Raw genomic sequence first — 17,562 nt, forward strand, 5'->3', positions numbered from 1 at the left:
AGGAGGCTTGGTCAGGGATGGAGGAGGCTTGGTCAGGACTGGAGGAGGCTTGGTCAGGACTGGAGGAGGCTTGGTCAGGACTGGAGGAGGCTTGGTCAGGGATGGAGGAGGCTTGGTCAGGGATGGAGGAGGCTTGGTCAGGACTGGAGGAGGCTTGGTCAGGACTGGAGGAGGCTTGGTCAGGGATGGAGGAGGCTTGGTCAGGACTGGAGGAGGCTTGGTCAGGACTGGAGGAGGCTTGGTCAGGGATGGAGGAGGCTTGGTCAGGACTGGAGGAGGCTTGGTCAGGACTGGAGGAGGCTTGGTCAGGGATGGAGGAGGCTTGGTCAGGACTGGAGGAGGCTTGGTCAGGACTGGAGGAGGCTTGGTCAGGACTGGAGGAGGCTTGGTCAGGGATGGAGGAGGCTTGGTCAGGGATGGAGGAGGCTTGGTCAGGGATGGAGGAGGCTTGGTCAGGACTGGAGGAGGCTTGGTCAGGACTGGAGGAGGCTTGGTCAGGACTGGAGGAGGCTTGGTCAGGACTGGAGGAGGCTTGGTCAGGGATGGAGGAGGCTTGGTCAGGACTGGAGGAGGCTTGGTCAGGACTGGAGGAGGCTTGGTCAGGGATGGAGGAGGCTTGGTCAGGACTGGAGGAGGCTTGGTCAGGACTGGAGGAGGCTTGGTCAGGACTGGAGGAGGCTTGGTCAGGACTGGAGGAGGCTTGGTCAGGACTGGAGGAGGCACCTTATAACCTGAAAAAATAGAAAGAAAATAAACAAATCTGAAATTTCGCTCATGAAAGCTCTCTAGTAAATTACACAACATGACAGAGCAATGGAAATGAAATCAACACCAGTGCAGACCAGTACTCACTAACACACAACAGTACAGACCAGTACTCACCATCACACACCAGTGCAGACCAGTACTCACCATCACACACCAGTGCAGACCAGTACTCACCATCACACACCAGTACAGACCAGTACTCACCATCACACACCAGTACAGACCAGTACTCACTAACACACAACAGTACAGACCAGTACTCACCATCACACACCAGTGCAGACCAGTACTCACCATCACACACCAGTGCAGACCAGTACTCACCATCACACACCAGTGCAGACCAGTACTCACCATCACAGACCAGTACTGACCAGTACTCACCATCACACACCAGTGCAGACCAGTACTCACCATCACACACCAGTGCAGACCAGTACAGACCAGTACTCACCATCACACACCAGTACAGACCAGTACTCACCATCACACACCAGTGCAGACCAGTACTCACCATCACACACCAGTGCAGACCAGTACTCACCATCACAGACCAGTACAGACCAGTACTCACCATCACACACCAGTGCAGACCAGTACTCACTATCACACACCAGTGCAGACCAGTACTCACCATCACACACCAGTACAGACCAGTACTCACTATCACAGACCAGTACAGACCAGTACTCACCATCACAGACCAGTAGAGACCGGTACTCACTATCACACACCAGTACAGACCAGTACTCACCATCACAGACCAGTACTCACCATCACACACCAGTACAGACCAGTACTCACTAACACACACCAGTACAGACCAGTACTCACCATCACACACCAGTACAGACCAGTACTCACTAACACACACCAGTACAGACCAGTACTCACTAACACACACCAGTACAGACCAGTACTCACTAACACACACCAGTACAGACCAGTACTCACCATCACAGACCAGTACAGACCAGTACTCACCATCACACACCAGTACAGACCAGTACTCACTAACACACACCAGTACAGAACAGTACTCACCATCACACACCAGTACAGACCAGTACTCACTAAAGCACAGAGAGGTGTGGTAAAGCATAGGGCAGCATTGTAAAGCACAGAGAGGTCTGGTAAAGCATAGGGAAGCATTGTAAAGCACAGAGAGGTCAGGTAAAGCATAGGGAAGCATTGTAAAGCACAGAGAGGTCTGGTAAAGCATAGAGAAGCATTGTAAAGCACAGAGAGGTGTGGTAAAGCATAGGGAAGCATTGTAAAGCACAGAGAGGTCTGGTAAAGCATAGGGAAGCATTGTAAAACACAGAGAGGTCTGGTAAAGCATAGGGAAGCATTGTAAAGCACAGAGAGGTCTGGTAAAGCATAGGGAAGCATTGTAAAGCACAGAGAGGTCTGGTAAAGCATAGGGAAGCATTGTAAAGCACAGAGAGGTCTGGTAAAGCATAGGGAAGCATTGTAAAGCACAGAGAGGTCTGGTAAAGCATAGGGAAGCATTGTAAAGCACAGAGAGGTCTGGTAAAGCATAGGGAAGCATTGTAAAGCACAGAGAGGTGTGGTAAAGCATAGGGAAGCATTGTAAAGCACAGAGAGGTCTTCTAAAGAATAGGGAAGCATTGTAAAGCACAGAGAGGTCTGGTAAAGCATAGGGAAGCATTGTAAAGCACAGAGAGGTGTGGTAAAGCATAGGGAAGCATTGTAAAGCACAGAGAGGTATGGTAAAGCATAGGGAAGCATTGTAAAGCACAGAGAGGTCTGGTAAAGCATAGGGAAGCATTGTAAAGCACAGAGAGGTCTGGTAAAGCATAGGGAAGCATTGTAAAGCACAGAGAGGTCTGGTAAAGCATAGGGAAGCATTGTAAAGCACAGAGAGGTCTGGTAAAGCATAGGGAAGCATTGTAAAGCACAGAGAGGGACAGTAAAGCTTCCTTGACCTTGTAGTTTTTTGGCACATGGCCCGAAATACACCCATTTACACCCAGTAATTAGCTTTTCATAAGTCAAAGTGCAGCGTTGGCCTCAGGACAGATGATCCCAGTTTTGTTTTCACAGTTAATTGCTTCTGGTTAAGAAGGTATTTCGAGCCCTATGTACAAGCCATAATTAAAGCAATTAAAACTGGTTCTAAAACCCGTTAGTCTTTTTTTTTAATGACACACTCTAGTTTAGCGCAGCGTCACGGACTGGGTAATGACTGGAGAACGCATCACACAAATTTGACCACGTTGGCATTTTGTTGCGAATCACGCCCCATGTGTCGGGCAGGGTGGGGGTGGCATGCCCAGGGGGTTAAGGGTCAGGGCTGGCAGGCGACAGAGGTACGGGCGCTATGCCTCAGTGCGGGAGGCCCCGGGTTCACGTCCCACCTCCGTCTGTGAGATACCCCCCGCCTGCTGGAAGTCAGAGTGTTCCTTGCTTCATTGAAGCTGTCTGACAAAAACCCTGTGTGTTTTCCCTGTGTTTCAATGTCAGCCAGGTTCATGGAATCTTAAAATCAAGCTAGGGGGGCACGTCAGCCCCCAGCTTGATTTTGACCTTCCTAGAGATGTCAGGACTGCCCAGTCCCTGACCACCTTCCGGCGCCTCCTTAAGACTCACCTCTTCAAACAGCACCTGTAGAACTCCTCTGTTTGTATCCTGGGACACTATCACCCTTCATGTAAATGTGCTTTATTTTGCTCTTATCTGCCCCCTATTTTACTGCATTTAATCCTGTACTTCAGAATACTGTAATCTGCCAAGTGTTTAACCTGTAGTACTTTGTATTTAATCACATCCTGATGTAACTATCACTATTTAATCATATCCTGATGTAACTATCACTATTTAATCATATCCTGATGTAACTATCACTATTTAATCATATCCTGATGTCACTATCACTATTATCTGCTGTATTATTGAATTGTGGTTTGTCACACTTGAACAAAAGTTATTGTATTTCTTGCTCTTATTGTATTACTTGTATTGTAACACTTGAAATGTATTTGCTTACGATTGTAAGTCGCCCTGGATAAGGGCGTCTGCTAAGAAATAAATAATAATAATAATAATAATAACAATAACAATAATAATAATAATAATAATAATAATAATAATAATAATAATAATAATAATAATAATAATAATAATAATAATAGTCATTGAATTCACACTGAAGACCCCGAGAGAGACTTCTAGTCGTTAGTCATTGAATTCACACTGAAGACACTGAGAAAGACTTCTAGTCGTTAGTCATTGAATTCACACTGAAGACCCTGAGAAAGACTTCTAGTCGTTAGTCATTGAATTCACACTGAAGACACTGAGAAAGACTTCTAGTCGTTAGTCACTGAATTCACACTGAAGACCCTGAGAAAGACTTCTAGTCGTTAGTCATTGAATTCACACTGAAGACCCTGAGAAAGACTTCTAGTCGTTAGTCATTGAATTCACACTGAAGACACTGAGAAAGACTTCTAGTCGTTAGTCATTGAATTCACACTGAAGACGCTGTGAAAGACTTCTAGTCGTTAGTCATTGAATTCACACTGAAGACACTGAGAAAGACTTCTAGTCGTTAGTCATTGAATTCACACTGAAGACACTGAGAAAGACTTCTAGTCGTTAGTCATTGAATTCACACTGAAGACCCTGAGAAAGACTTCTAGTTGTTAGTCATTGAATTCACACTGAAGACCCTGAGAAAGACTTCTAGTCGTTAGTCATTGAATTCACACTGAAGACCCTGAGAAAGACTTCTAGTCGTTAGTCATTGAATTCACACTGAAGACACTGAGAAAGACTTCTAGTCGTTAGTCATTGAATTCACACTGAAGACCCTGAGAAAGACTTCTAGTCGTTAGTCATTGAAATCACACTGAAGACACTGAGAAAGACTTCTAGTCGTTAGTCATTGAATTCACACTGAAGACACTGAGAAAGACTTCTAGTCGTCAGTCATTGAATTCACACTGAAGACCCTGAGAAAGACTTCTAGTCGTTAGTCATTGAAATCACACTGAAGACACTGAGAAAGACTTCTAGTCGTTAGTCACTGAATTCACACTGAAGACCCTGAGAAAGACTTCTAGTCGTTAGTCATTGAATTCACACTGAAGACCCTGAGAAAGACTTCTAGTCGTTAGTCATTGAATTCACACTGAAGACACTGAGAAAGACTTCTAGTCGTTAGTCATTGAAATCACACTGAAGACACTGAGAAAGACTTCTAGTCGTTAGTCATTGAATTCACACTGAAGACACTGAGAAAGACTTCTAGTCGTTAGTCATTGAATTCACACTGAAGACACTGAGAAAGACTTCTAGTCGTTAGTCATTGAATTCACACTGAAGACCCTGAGAGAGACTTCTAGTCGTTAGTCATTGAATTCACACTGAAGACGCTGAGAAAGACTTCTAGTCGTTAGTCATTGAATTCACACTGAAGACCCTGAGAAAGACTTCTAGTGGAAACGTTAGTTGTTGGATTTCTTTCAGTGCCAGGGAGACTCTTTTAAATTTACACACACATCGTGAGGGGAACACAGTACCTGCAGAAGCCGTCCATGCTGAGCTGAAGACGATAGCGAGCAGCGTCAGTGTTGCAGAACCCATCTTCATCTTCATCTTCATCTTCATCTTCCTCTCTCTCCCTCTCTCTCTCTGCGGCTCTCAGATCAGAGAAAGAATGAACCTCCTAGCTTTCCCTTTGTCTTATAAACCATTCTGTGTGAACTTGATAAACTGGAATAACATCAATTGAACCTGTAGAACAACATTTTGAAGTATGTGTCTGTGTGTGTGTGTGTGTCTCTCTCTCTGTGTGTCTATGTGTGTGTGTGTCTCTCTCTCTCTCTGTGTCTATGTGTGTGTGTGTCTCTCTCTCTGTGTCTGTGTGTGTGTGTGTGTGTGTGTGTCTGTGTGTCTGTGTGTGTGTCTGTATGTGTGTGTGTGTGTGTGTGCGTGTGTGTCTGTGTGTGTGTGTGTTTCCTTATACAAGTTGACCCCCATTACTGTTGTAAATGTTATTTGAGGACGTTTGTGTGTTTGTGTGTTTGTGTGTTTGTTAGTTTGTGTGTTTGTTAGTTTGTGTGTTTGTGTGTTTGTTTGTTAGTTTGTTAGTTTGTGTGTTTGTGTGTGTGTTTGTGTGTGTGTTTGTGTGTTTGTGTGTTTGTGTGTGTGTTTGTTTCAATGCACACGGGACTGCGAATGAATCACAAAGCTCCGTCTACAGATCAAGACTCGTAGTTTGCGTCTCTCGCGTCGTGCTGCAGTTCATTTAAACGAGGTTTCTTATTTTCCTCTCTGTACTTGTTTGTATTCATTGGCCCCTAAGAGGTGAATTTCGCGGTGACCCCTCAATTTCACAATTTCCACGAAATCGTTATTTAGATAGATCCCTATTTATAACCTTGCTTAGTGTTTATTTTAATATCAGGGTCTAGCGCTGTATATTATAAAGACATTTCAGAGGGCTGGATCGCATCAATATCAGGGTCTAGCGCTGTATATTATAAAGACATTTCAGAGGGCTGGATCGCATCAATATCAGGGTCTAGCGCTGTATATTATAAAGACATTTCAGAGGGCTGGATCGTATCAATATCAGGGTCTAGCGCTGTATATTATAAAGACATTTCAGAGGGCTGGATCGCATCGATATCAGGGTCTAGCGCTGTATATTATAAAGACATTTCAGAGGGCTGGATCGCATCGATATCAGGGTCTAGCGCTGTATATTATAAAGACATTTCAGAGGGCTGGATCGCATCGATATCAGGGTCTAGTGCTGTATATTATAAAGACATTTCAGAGGGCTGGATCGCATCGATATCAGGGTCTAGCGCTGTATATTATAAAGACATTACAGAGGGCTGGATCGCATCGATATCAGGGTCTAGCGCTGTATATTATAAAGACATTTCAGAGGGCTGGATCGCATCAATATCAGGGTCTAGCGCTGTATATTATAAAGACATTTCAGAGGGCTGGCTCGCATCAATATCAGGGTCTAGCGCTGTATATTATAAAGACATTTCAGAGGGCTGGATCGCATCGATATCAGGGTCTAGCGCTGTATATTATAAAGACATTTCAGAGGGCTGGATCGCATCGATATCAGGGTCTAGCGCTGTATATTATAAAGACATTTCAGAGGGCTGGATCGCATCGATATCAGGGTCTAGCGCTGTATATTATAAAGACATTTCAGAGGGCTGGATCGCATCGATATCAGGGTCTAGCGCTGTATATTATAAAGACATTTCAGAGGGCTGGATCGCATCGATATCAGGGTCTAGCTCTGTATATTATCAAGACATTTCAGAGGGCTGGATCGCATCGATATCAGGATGTAGCGCTGTATATTATAAAGACATTTCAGAGGGCTGGATCGCATCGATATCAGGGTCTAGCGCTGTATATTATAAAGACATTACAGAGGGCTGGATCGCATCGATATCAGGGTCTAGCGCTGTATATTATAAAGACATTTCAGAGGGCTGGATCGCATCGATATCAGGGTCTAGCGCTGTATATTATAAAGACATTTCAGAGGGCTGGATCGCATCGATATCAGGGTCTAGCGCTGTATATTATAAAGACATTTCAGAGGGCTGGATCGCATCGATATCAGGGTCTAGCGCTGTATATTATAAAGACATTTCAGAGGGCTGGATCGCATCGATATCAGGGTCTAGCGCTGTATATTATAAAGACATTTCAGAGGGCTGGATCGCATCGATATCAGGGTCTAGCGCTGTATATTATGAAGACATTTCAGAGGGCTGGATCGCATCGATATCAGGGTCTAGCGCTGTATATTATAAAGACATTTCAGAGGGCTGGATCGCATCGATATCAGGGTCTAGCGCTGTATATTATAAAGACATTTCAGAGGGCTGGATCGCATCGATATCAGGGTCTAGCGCTGTATATTATAAAGACATTTCAGAGGGCTGGATCGCATCGATATCAGGGTCTAGCGCTGTATATTATAAAGACATTTCAGAGGGCTGGATCGCATCGATATCAGGGTCTAGCGCTGTATATTATAAAGACATTTCAGAGGGCTGGATCGCATCGATATCAGGGTCTAGTGCTGTATATTATAAAGACATTTCAGAGGGCTGGATCGCATCACTCTCAGCATCTGTTATATTTTCCTGTTAATCACACATTGTCTGGGAAGCGGCAGGGAATTTTTTCCCATTACCAATACTTTATAAACCTTGCTAAGTGTTTATTAATAGTTTATAAACCTTACTTAGTGTTTATTAATAGCTTATAAACCTTATTTAGTGTTTATTAATAGTTTATAAACCTTACTTAGTGTTTTTTAATAGCTTATAAACCTTACTTAGTGTTTTTTAATAGTTTATAAACCTTACTTATTGTTTATTAATACTTTATAAACCTTGCTAAGTGTTTATTAATAGTTTATAACCTTACTTAGTGTTTTGTATAGTTTATAAACGTTACTTAGTGTTTTTATACTTTATAAACCTTACTTAGTGTTTTTTTATAGTTTATAAACCTTGCTTAGTGTTTATTTTAGTCTTATTATTTTCAATAACCGTGCAGCAGTTGTTTTTCATAATGTTGTAATGTGTATTAACTCTGAAAATCACAGGCAGGCGTTCGCTCCCGCCCCGTGTCTCTGTCACGATCTCTGCAGCCGTTTCAAACCCGAACCACGCAGCCTAGATTCCAGACGGCCGCTCCTGGTCCTCCAGCGCCCCAACCCGCCGTGTTTCTGCACCTAACCCGTCATCATGCAAACCTCGTGAATGCAACCTGCTCATCAATACTGAGCAGCTTCCTGTTTGCAATTAAATCAGGAGCGGTCCACGCTGAGAGCTGAGAGCTGCAGGCTGTGCTGCTTTTTGTTTGAACATTTTTTTTACCTAAGTGAATAAATAAGGCTTTAAGATTTACAAAGACTAGGGTGTGTGAACTATGCATCAGCTGCAAAGTCACTAACAATTACGTCCCCCCCCCCCCCGAAAGACGGAGCACGAGGAGGTTAAGTGACTTGCTCAGGGTCACACAGTGAGTCAGTGGCTGAGGTGGGATTTGAACCGGAGACCTCCTGGTTACAAGCCCTTTTCTTTAACCACTGGACCACACAGCCTCCTACAATGCGTCCCTGTGCTTTACCAGACCTCTCTGTGCTTTACAATGCTTCCCTATGCTTTACCAGACCTCTCTGTGCTTTACAATGCTTCCCTATGCTTTACCAGACCTCTCTGTGCTTTACAATGCTTCCCTATGCTTTACCAGACCTCTCTGTGCTTTACAATGCTTCCCTATGCTTTACCAGACCTCTCTGTGATTTACAATGCTTCCCTATGCTTTACCAGACCTCTCTGTGCTTTACAATGCTTCCCTATGCTTTACCAGACCTCTCTGTGATTTACAATGCTTCCCTATGCTTTACCAGACCTCTCTGTGCTTTACAATGCTTCCCTATGCTTTACCACACCTCTCTGTGCTTTACAATGCTTCCCTATGCTTTACCAGACCTCTCTGTGCTTTACAATGCGTCCCTATGCTTTACCAGACCTCTCTGTGCTTTACAATGCTTCCCTGTGCTTTACCAGACCTCTCTGTGCTTTACAATGCTTCCCAATGCTTTACCAGACCTCTCTGTGCTTTACAATGCTTCCCTATGCTTTACCATACCTCTCTGTGCTTTACAATGCTTCCCTGTGCTTCACCAGACCTCTCTGTGTTTTATGGCCTCCTCTCGTTTGGAAACGTTCTTATGTTCTTACCTGTGTTTTTTTTTTAGTCTCATTATTTTCAATAACTGTGCAGCTATAACAAGGCGAACTAACCCTTAGAAACTGAGAAATAAATTCCTGTGTTACAATACTAAGGCAAGGTTTGTAAGAGTGACTTCTGATCGTTTCAGGCGATGTTGTGAATGGGATTGGAATGGGATTCTGGGTGGATCACAGTGAGGTCACTATTGTAAATAAACTCCTCTGATAATAAAGGTCTTTATTTATAACCTGGTAAGACTCACTGGAATGCAATTAAAGTTAATTATTAGGTGTCCAAGACCATGGCTTGTGTTTTCGTACCTCCCTTTATTCAAATTGCTCTAAAATTAACAGTGAAAACTCACGAAAACTCACAAAACTTTCCACGATGGTAGAGGCCTGTCGGACTTTGAGCCGGAGCGAGAACAGGGGTCGTAGGTCACGGTTCGGCAGCCATATTGGATTTCTTTCAAGAATTCGGAACAATTTAATAAAATTTTCTTCTCTGAAACTTCACTGTGAATTCAATGACTCACGACTAGAAGTCTTTCTCAGTGTCTTCAGTGTGAATTCAATGACTAACGACTAGAAGTCTTTCTCAGTGTCTTCAGTGTGAATTCAATGACTAACGACTAGAAGTCTTTCTCAGGGTCTTCAGTGTGAATTCAATGACTAACGACTAGAAGTCTTTCTCAGGGTCTTCAGTGTGAATTCAATGACTCACGACTAGAAGTCTTTCTCAGCGTCTTCAGTGTGAATTAAATGACTCACGACTAGAAGTCTTTCTCTGTGTCTTCAGTGTGAATTCAATGACTAACGACTAGAAGTCTTTCTCAGGGTCTTCAGTGTGAATTCAGTGACTAACGACTAGAAGTCTTTCTCTGTGTCTTCAGAGTGAATTCAATGACTAACGACTAGAAGTCTTTCTCAGGGTCTTCAGTGTGAATTCAATGACTCACGACTAGAAGTCTTTCTCAGCGTCTTCAGTGTGAATTAAATGACTCACGACTAGAAGTCTTTCTCTGTGTCTTCAGTGTGAATTCAATGACTAACGACTAGAAGTCTTTCTCAGGGTCTTCAGTGTGAATTCAGTGACTAACGACTAGAAGTCTTTCTCTGTGTCTTCAGAGTGAATTCAATGACTAACGACTAGAAGTCTTTCTCAGGGTCTTCAGTGTGAATTCAGTGACTAACGACTAGAAGTCTTTCTCTGTGTCTTCAGAGTGAATTCAATGACTAACGACTAGAAGTCTTTCTCAGGGTCTTCAGTGTGAATTCAATGACTAACGACTAGAAGTCTTTCTCAGTGTCTTCAGTGTGAATTCAATGACTAACGACTAGAAGTCTTTCTCAGTGTCTTCAGAGTGAATTCAATGACTAACGACTAGAAGTCTTTCTCAGCGTCTTCAGTGTGAATTCAATGACTAATGTTTTGATTAAAGACATTGAGAAAGACTTTTGTTTGTTTGTCGTTGAATTTATTACATTTAGTAATTCTAAATTCTGCAATATTGAATGTTTAATAATTGTGGATGAAAAGTTTGAAAAGTATGAAAGAAAAATATTATATATTACAATGCTTCCCTATGCTTTACCAGACCTCTCTGTGCTTTACAATGCTTCCCTATGCTTTACCAGACCTCTCTGTGCTTTACAATGCTTCCCTATGCTTTACCAGACCTCTCTGTGATTTACAATGCTTCCCTATGCTTTACCAGACCTCTCTGTGCTTTACAATGCTTCCCTATGCTTTACCACACCTCTATGTGCTTTACAATGCTTCCCTATGCTTTACCAGACCTCTCTGTGCTTTACAATGCTTCCCTATGCTTTACCAGACCTCTCTGTGCTTTACAATGCTTCCCTATGCTTTACCAGACCTCTCTGTGCTTTACAATGCGTCCCTATGCTTTACCAGACCTCTCTGTGCTTTACAATGCTTCCCTGTGCTTTACCAGACCTCTCTGTGCTTTACAATGCTTCCCAATGCTTTACCAGACCTCTCTGTGCTTTACAATGCTTCCCTATGCTTTACCATACCTCTCTGTGCTTTACAATGCTTCCCTGTGCTTCACCAGACCTCTCTGTGTTTTATGGCCTCCTCTCGTTTGGAAACGTTCTTATGTTCTTACCTGTGTTTTTTTTTTAGTCTCATTATTTTCAATAACTGTGCAGCTATAACAAGGCGAACTAACCCTTAGAAACTGAGAAATAAATTCCTGTGTTACAATACTAAGGCAAGGTTTGTAAGAGTGACTTCTGATCGTTTCAGGCGATGTTGTGAATGGGATTGGAATGGGATTCTGGGTGGATCACAGTGAGGTCACTATTGTAAATAAACTCCTCTGATAATAAAGGTCTTTATTTATAACCTGGTAAGACTCACTGGAATGCAATTAAAGTTAATTATTAGGTGTCCAAGACCATGGCTTGTGTTTTCGTACCTCCCTTTATTCAAATTGCTCTAAAATTAACAGTGAAAACTCACGAAAACTCACAAAACTTTCCACGATGGTAGAGGCCTGTCGGACTTTGAGCCGGAGCGAGAACAGGGGTCGTAGGTCACGGTTCGGCAGCCATATTGGATTTCTTTCAAGAATTCGGAACAATTTAATAAAATTTTCTTCTCTGAAACTTCACTGTGAATTCAATGACTCACGACTAGAAGTCTTTCTCAGTGTCTTCAGTGTGAATTCAATGACTAACGACTAGAAGTCTTTCTCAGTGTCTTCAGTGTGAATTCAATGACTAACGACTAGAAGTCTTTCTCAGGGTCTTCAGTGTGAATTCAATGACTAACGACTAGAAGTCTTTCTCAGGGTCTTCAGTGTGAATTCAATGACTCACGACTAGAAGTCTTTCTCAGCGTCTTCAGTGTGAATTAAATGACTCACGACTAGAAGTCTTTCTCTGTGTCTTCAGTGTGAATTCAATGACTAACGACTAGAAGTCTTTCTCAGGGTCTTCAGTGTGAATTCAGTGACTAACGACTAGAAGTCTTTCTCAGGGTCTTCAGTGTGAATTCAATGACTCACGACTAGAAGTCTTTCTCAGCGTCTTCAGTGTGAATTAAATGACTCACGACTAGAAGTCTTTCTCTGTGTCTTCAGTGTGAATTCAATGACTAACGACTAGAAGTCTTTCTCAGGGTCTTCAGTGTGAATTCAGTGACTAACGACTAGAAGTCTTTCTCTGTGTCTTCAGAGTGAATTCAATGACTAACGACTAGAAGTCTTTCTCAGGGTCTTCAGTGTGAATTCAGTGACTAACGACTAGAAGTCTTTCTCTGTGTCTTCAGAGTGAATTCAATGACTAACGACTAGAAGTCTTTCTCAGGGTCTTCAGTGTGAATTCAATGACTAACGACTAGAAGTCTTTCTCAGTGTCTTCAGTGTGAATTCAATGACTAACGACTAGAAGTCTTTCTCAGTGTCTTCAGAGTGAATTCAATGACTAACGACTAGAAGTCTTTCTCAGCGTCTTCAGTGTGAATTCAATGACTAATGTTTTGATTAAAGACATTGAGAAAGACTTTTGGTTGTTTGTCGTTGAATTTATTACATTTAGTAATTCTAAATTCTGCAATATTGAATGTTTAATAATTGTGGATGAAAAGTTTGAAAAGTATGAAAGAAAAATATTATATATTACAATGCTTCCCTATGCTTTACCAGACCTCTCTGTGCTTTACAATGCTTCCCTATGCTTTACCAGACCTCTCTGTGATTTACAATGCTTCCCTATGCTTTACCAGACCTCTCTGTGCTTTACAATGCTTCCCTATGCTTTACCAGACCTCTCTGTGCTTTACAATGCTTCCCTATGCTTTACCAGACCTCTCTGTGCTTTACAATGCTTCCCTATGCTTTACCAGACCTCTCTGTGCTTTACAATGCGTCCCTATGCTTTACCAGACCTCTCTGTGCTTTACAATGCTTCCCTGTGCTTTACCAGACCTCTCTGTGCTTTACAATGCTTCCCAATGCTTTACCAGACCTCTCTGTGCTTTACAATGCTTCCCTATGCTTTACCATACCTCTCTGTGCTTTACAATGCTTCCCTGTGCTTCACCAGACCTCTCTGTGTTTTATGGCCTCCTCTCGTTTGGAAACGTTCTTATGTTCTTACCTGTGTTTTTTTTTTAGTCTCATTATTTTCAATAACTGTGCAGCTATAACAAGGCGAACTAACCCTTAGAAACTGAGAAATAAATTCCTGTGTTACAATACTAAGGCAAGGTTTGTAAGAGTGACTTCTGATCGTTTCAGGCGATGTTGTGAATGGGATTGGAATGGGATTCTGGGTGGATCACAGTGAGGTCACTATTGTAAATAAACTCCTCTGATAATAAAGGTCTTTATTTATAACCTGGTAAGACTCACTGGAATGCAATTAAAGTTAATTATTAGGTGTCCAAGACCATGGCTTGTGTTTTCGTACCTCCCTTTATTCAAATTGCTCTAAAATTAACAGTGAAAACTCACGAAAACTCACAAAACTTTCCACGATGGTAGAGGCCTGTCGGACTTTGAGCCGGAGCGAGAACAGGGGTCGTAGGTCACGGTTCGGCAGCCATATTGGATTTCTTTCAAGAATTCGGAACAATTTAATAAAATTTTCTTCTCTGAAACTTCACTGTGAATTCAATGACTCACGACTAGAAGTCTTTCTCAGTGTCTTCAGTGTGAATTCAATGACTAACGACTAGAAGTCTTTCTCAGTGTCTTCAGTGTGAATTCAATGACTCACGACTAGAAGTCTTTCTCAGGGTCTTCAGTGTGAATTCAATGACTAACGACTAGAAGTCTTTCTCAGGGTCTTCAGTGTGAATTCAATGACTCACGACTAGAAGTCTTTCTCAGCGTCTTCAGTGTGAATTAAATGACTCACGACTAGAAGTCTTTCTCTGTGTCTTCAGTGTGAATTCAATGACTAACGACTAGAAGTCTTTCTCAGGGTCTTCAGTGTGAATTCAGTGACTAACGACTAGAAGTCTTTCTCTGTGTCTTCAGAGTGAATTCAATGACTAACGACTAGAAGTCTTTCTCAGGGTCTTCAGTGTGAATTCAATGACTCACGACTAGAAGTCTTTCTCAGCGTCTTCAGTGTGAATTAAATGACTCACGACTAGAAGTCTTTCTCTGTGTCTTCAGTGTGAATTCAATGACTAACGACTAGAAGTCTTTCTCAGGGTCTTCAGTGTGAATTCAGTGACTAACGACTAGAAGTCTTTCTCTGTGTCTTCAGAGTGAATTCAATGACTAACGACTAGAAGTCTTTCTCAGGGTCTTCAGTGTGAATTCAGTGACTAACGACTAGAAGTCTTTCTCTGTGTCTTCAGAGTGAATTCAATGACTAACGACTAGAAGTCTTTCTCAGGGTCTTCAGTGTGAATTCAATGACTAACGACTAGAAGTCTTTCTCAGTGTCTTCAGTGTGAATTCAATGACTAACGACTAGAAGTCTTTCTCAGTGTCTTCAGAGTGAATTCAATGACTAACGACTAGAAGTCTTTCTCAGTGTCTTCAGTGTGAATTCAATGACTAACGACTAGAAGTCTTTCTCAGCGTCTTCAGTGTGAATTCAATGACTAATGTTTTGATTAAAGACATTGAGAAAGACTTTTGGTTGTTTGTCGTTGAATTTATTACATTTAGTAATTCTAAATTCTGCAATATTGAATGTTTAATAATTGTGGATGATAAGTTTGAAAAGTATAAAAGAAAAATATTAAGGAAGTTGATATATTTTCAAAGTAATTTGCTTCAATGGTGGTAAAGCATAGGGAAGCATTGTAAAGCACAGAGAGGACTGGGAAAGCATAGGGAAGCATTGTAAAGCACAGAGAGGTCTGGTAAAGCATAGGGAAGCATTGTAAAGCACAGAGAGGTCTGGTAAAGCATAGGGAAGCATTGTAAAGCACAGAGAGGTCTGGTAAAGCATAGGGAAACATTGTAAAGCACAGAGAGGTCTGGTAAAGCATAGGGAAGCATTGTAAAGTACAGAGATGTCTGGTAAAGCATAGGGAAGCATTGTAAAGCACAGAGCATTGGGAAGCATTGTAAATCACATAGAGGTCTGGTAAAGCAGAGGGAAGCATTGTAAAGCACAGAGAGGTCTGGTAAAGCATAGGGAAGCATTGTAAAGCACAGAGAGGTCTGGTAAAGCATAGGGAAGCATTGTAAAGCACAGAGAGGTCTGGTAAAGCATAGGGAAGCATTGTAAAGCACAGAGAGGTCTGGTAAAGCATAGGGAAGCATTGTAAAGCACAGAGAGGTCTGGTAAAGCATAGGGAAGCCTTGTAAAACACAGAGAGGTCTGGTAAAGCATAGGGAAGCATTGTAAAGCACAGAGAGGTCTGGTAAAGCATAGGGAAGCATTGTAAAGCACAGAGAGGTCTGGTAAAGCATAGGGAAGCATTGTAGGAGGCTGTGTGGTCCAGTGGTTAAAGAAAAGGGCTTGTAACCAGGAGGTCTCCGGTTCAAATCCCACCTCAGCCACTGACTCATTGTGTGACCCTGAGCAAGTCACTTAACCTCCTCGTGCTCCGTCTTTCGGGGTGAGACGTAATTGTAAGTGACTTTGCAGCTGATGCATAGTTCACACACCCTAGTCTTTGTAAATCTTAAAGCCTAATTTATTCACTTAGGTAAAAAAAATGTTCAAACAAAAAGCAGCACAGCCTGCAGCTCTCAGCTCTCAGCGTGGACCGCTCCTGATTTAATTGCAAACAGGAAGCTGCTCAGTATTGATGAGCAGGTTGCATTCACGAGGTTTGCATGATGACGGGTTAGGTGCAGAAACACGGCGGGTTGGGGCGCTGGAGGACCAGGAGCGGCCGTCTGGGATCTAGGCTGCGTGGTTCGGGTTTGAAACGGCTGCAGAGATCGTGACAGAGACACGGGGCGGGAGCGAACGCCTGCCTGTGATTTTCAGAGTTAATACACATTACAACATTATGAAAAACAACTGCTGCACGGTTATTGAAAATAATAAGACTAAAATAAACACTAAGCAAGGTTTATAAACTATAAAAAACACTAAATAAGGTTTATAAACTATTAAAAACACTAAATAAGGTTTATAAACTATTAATAAACACTAAGTAAGGTTTATAAACTATTAATAAACACTAAGCAAGGTTTATAAACTATAAAAAACACTAAATAAGGTTTATAAACTATTAATAAACACTAAGCAAGGTTTATAAACTATAAAAAACACTAAATACGGTTTATAAACTATTAAAAAACACTCAGTAAGGTTTATAAGCTATTAATACACTGGTAATTAAGGTTATAAACGATGCATTTGTGTATCTGCTTTGTTTCGTGGGTTATTCTCTCGCACCCTGCAATACTAGAAAAGCGTGTTCGTTTTTGTTATCCGATGAGTTAAAAGATACGAAAGCGTGTTCCTGCCGCGTGAGAACAAAAATACTGCCATAATTAACAACACGTCATTTATTTATTTATTTATATGTTTGTTTGTTTGTTTGTTTGTTTGTTTGTTTGTTTGCTAACATTCCAAAAAATAAAATTCTCCATTGAAAATGCTGACCCCCCGCCGCCCGGCCGGACTAATCGCGCTCTCTAGTGGCGAGATCGAGGTACTGCATGCGTACGATTTTTTTATTGGCTGCCGCTTCCCAGACAATGTGTGATTGACTCAGATCTAACAGGAAAATAAAACAGATGCTGAGACCCTATAATATACAGCGCTAGACCCTGATATCGATGCGATCCAGCCCTCTGAAATGTCTTTATAATATACAGCGCTAGACCCTGATATCGATGCGATCCAGCCCTCTGAAATGTCTTTATAATATACAGCGCTAGACCCTGATATCGATGCGATCCAGCCCTCTGAAATGTCTTTATAATATACAGCGCTAGACCCTGATATCGATGCGATCCAGCCCTCTGAAATGTCTTTATAATATACAGCGCTAGACCCTGATATCGATGCGATCCAGCCCTCTGAAATGTCTTTATAATATACAGCGCTAGACCCTGATATCGATGCGATCCAG

The 17,562-nt window shown here is 42.1% G+C and overlaps 1 protein-coding gene across 1 annotated transcript in view; it reads right to left on the reverse strand.

The window, feature by feature from the left end:
• The window catches only part of LOC131732847 (mucin-2-like), a 15,382-nt gene extending 9,890 nt beyond the window's left edge, over positions 1-5,492 (reverse strand). Inside the window, exons 1-2 of the mRNA XM_059021111.1 lie at positions 5,316-5,492; positions 1-731 (exon numbers count right to left, since the gene is read on the reverse strand). The exon at positions 1-731 is cut by the window's left edge and continues 42 nt beyond it. Of these exons, the coding sequence (XP_058877094.1) occupies positions 1-731; positions 5,316-5,403 (819 nt within the window). The 5' untranslated portion in view covers positions 5,404-5,492. The remainder of the gene's footprint in view (positions 732-5,315) is intronic.
• Positions 5,493-17,562: the final 12,070 nt, after the last annotated feature.

Source organism: Acipenser ruthenus, unplaced genomic scaffold (genome assembly GCF_902713425.1).
Source record: "Acipenser ruthenus unplaced genomic scaffold, fAciRut3.2 maternal haplotype, whole genome shotgun sequence".
Taxonomy (NCBI): Eukaryota; Metazoa; Chordata; class Actinopteri; order Acipenseriformes; family Acipenseridae; genus Acipenser; species Acipenser ruthenus.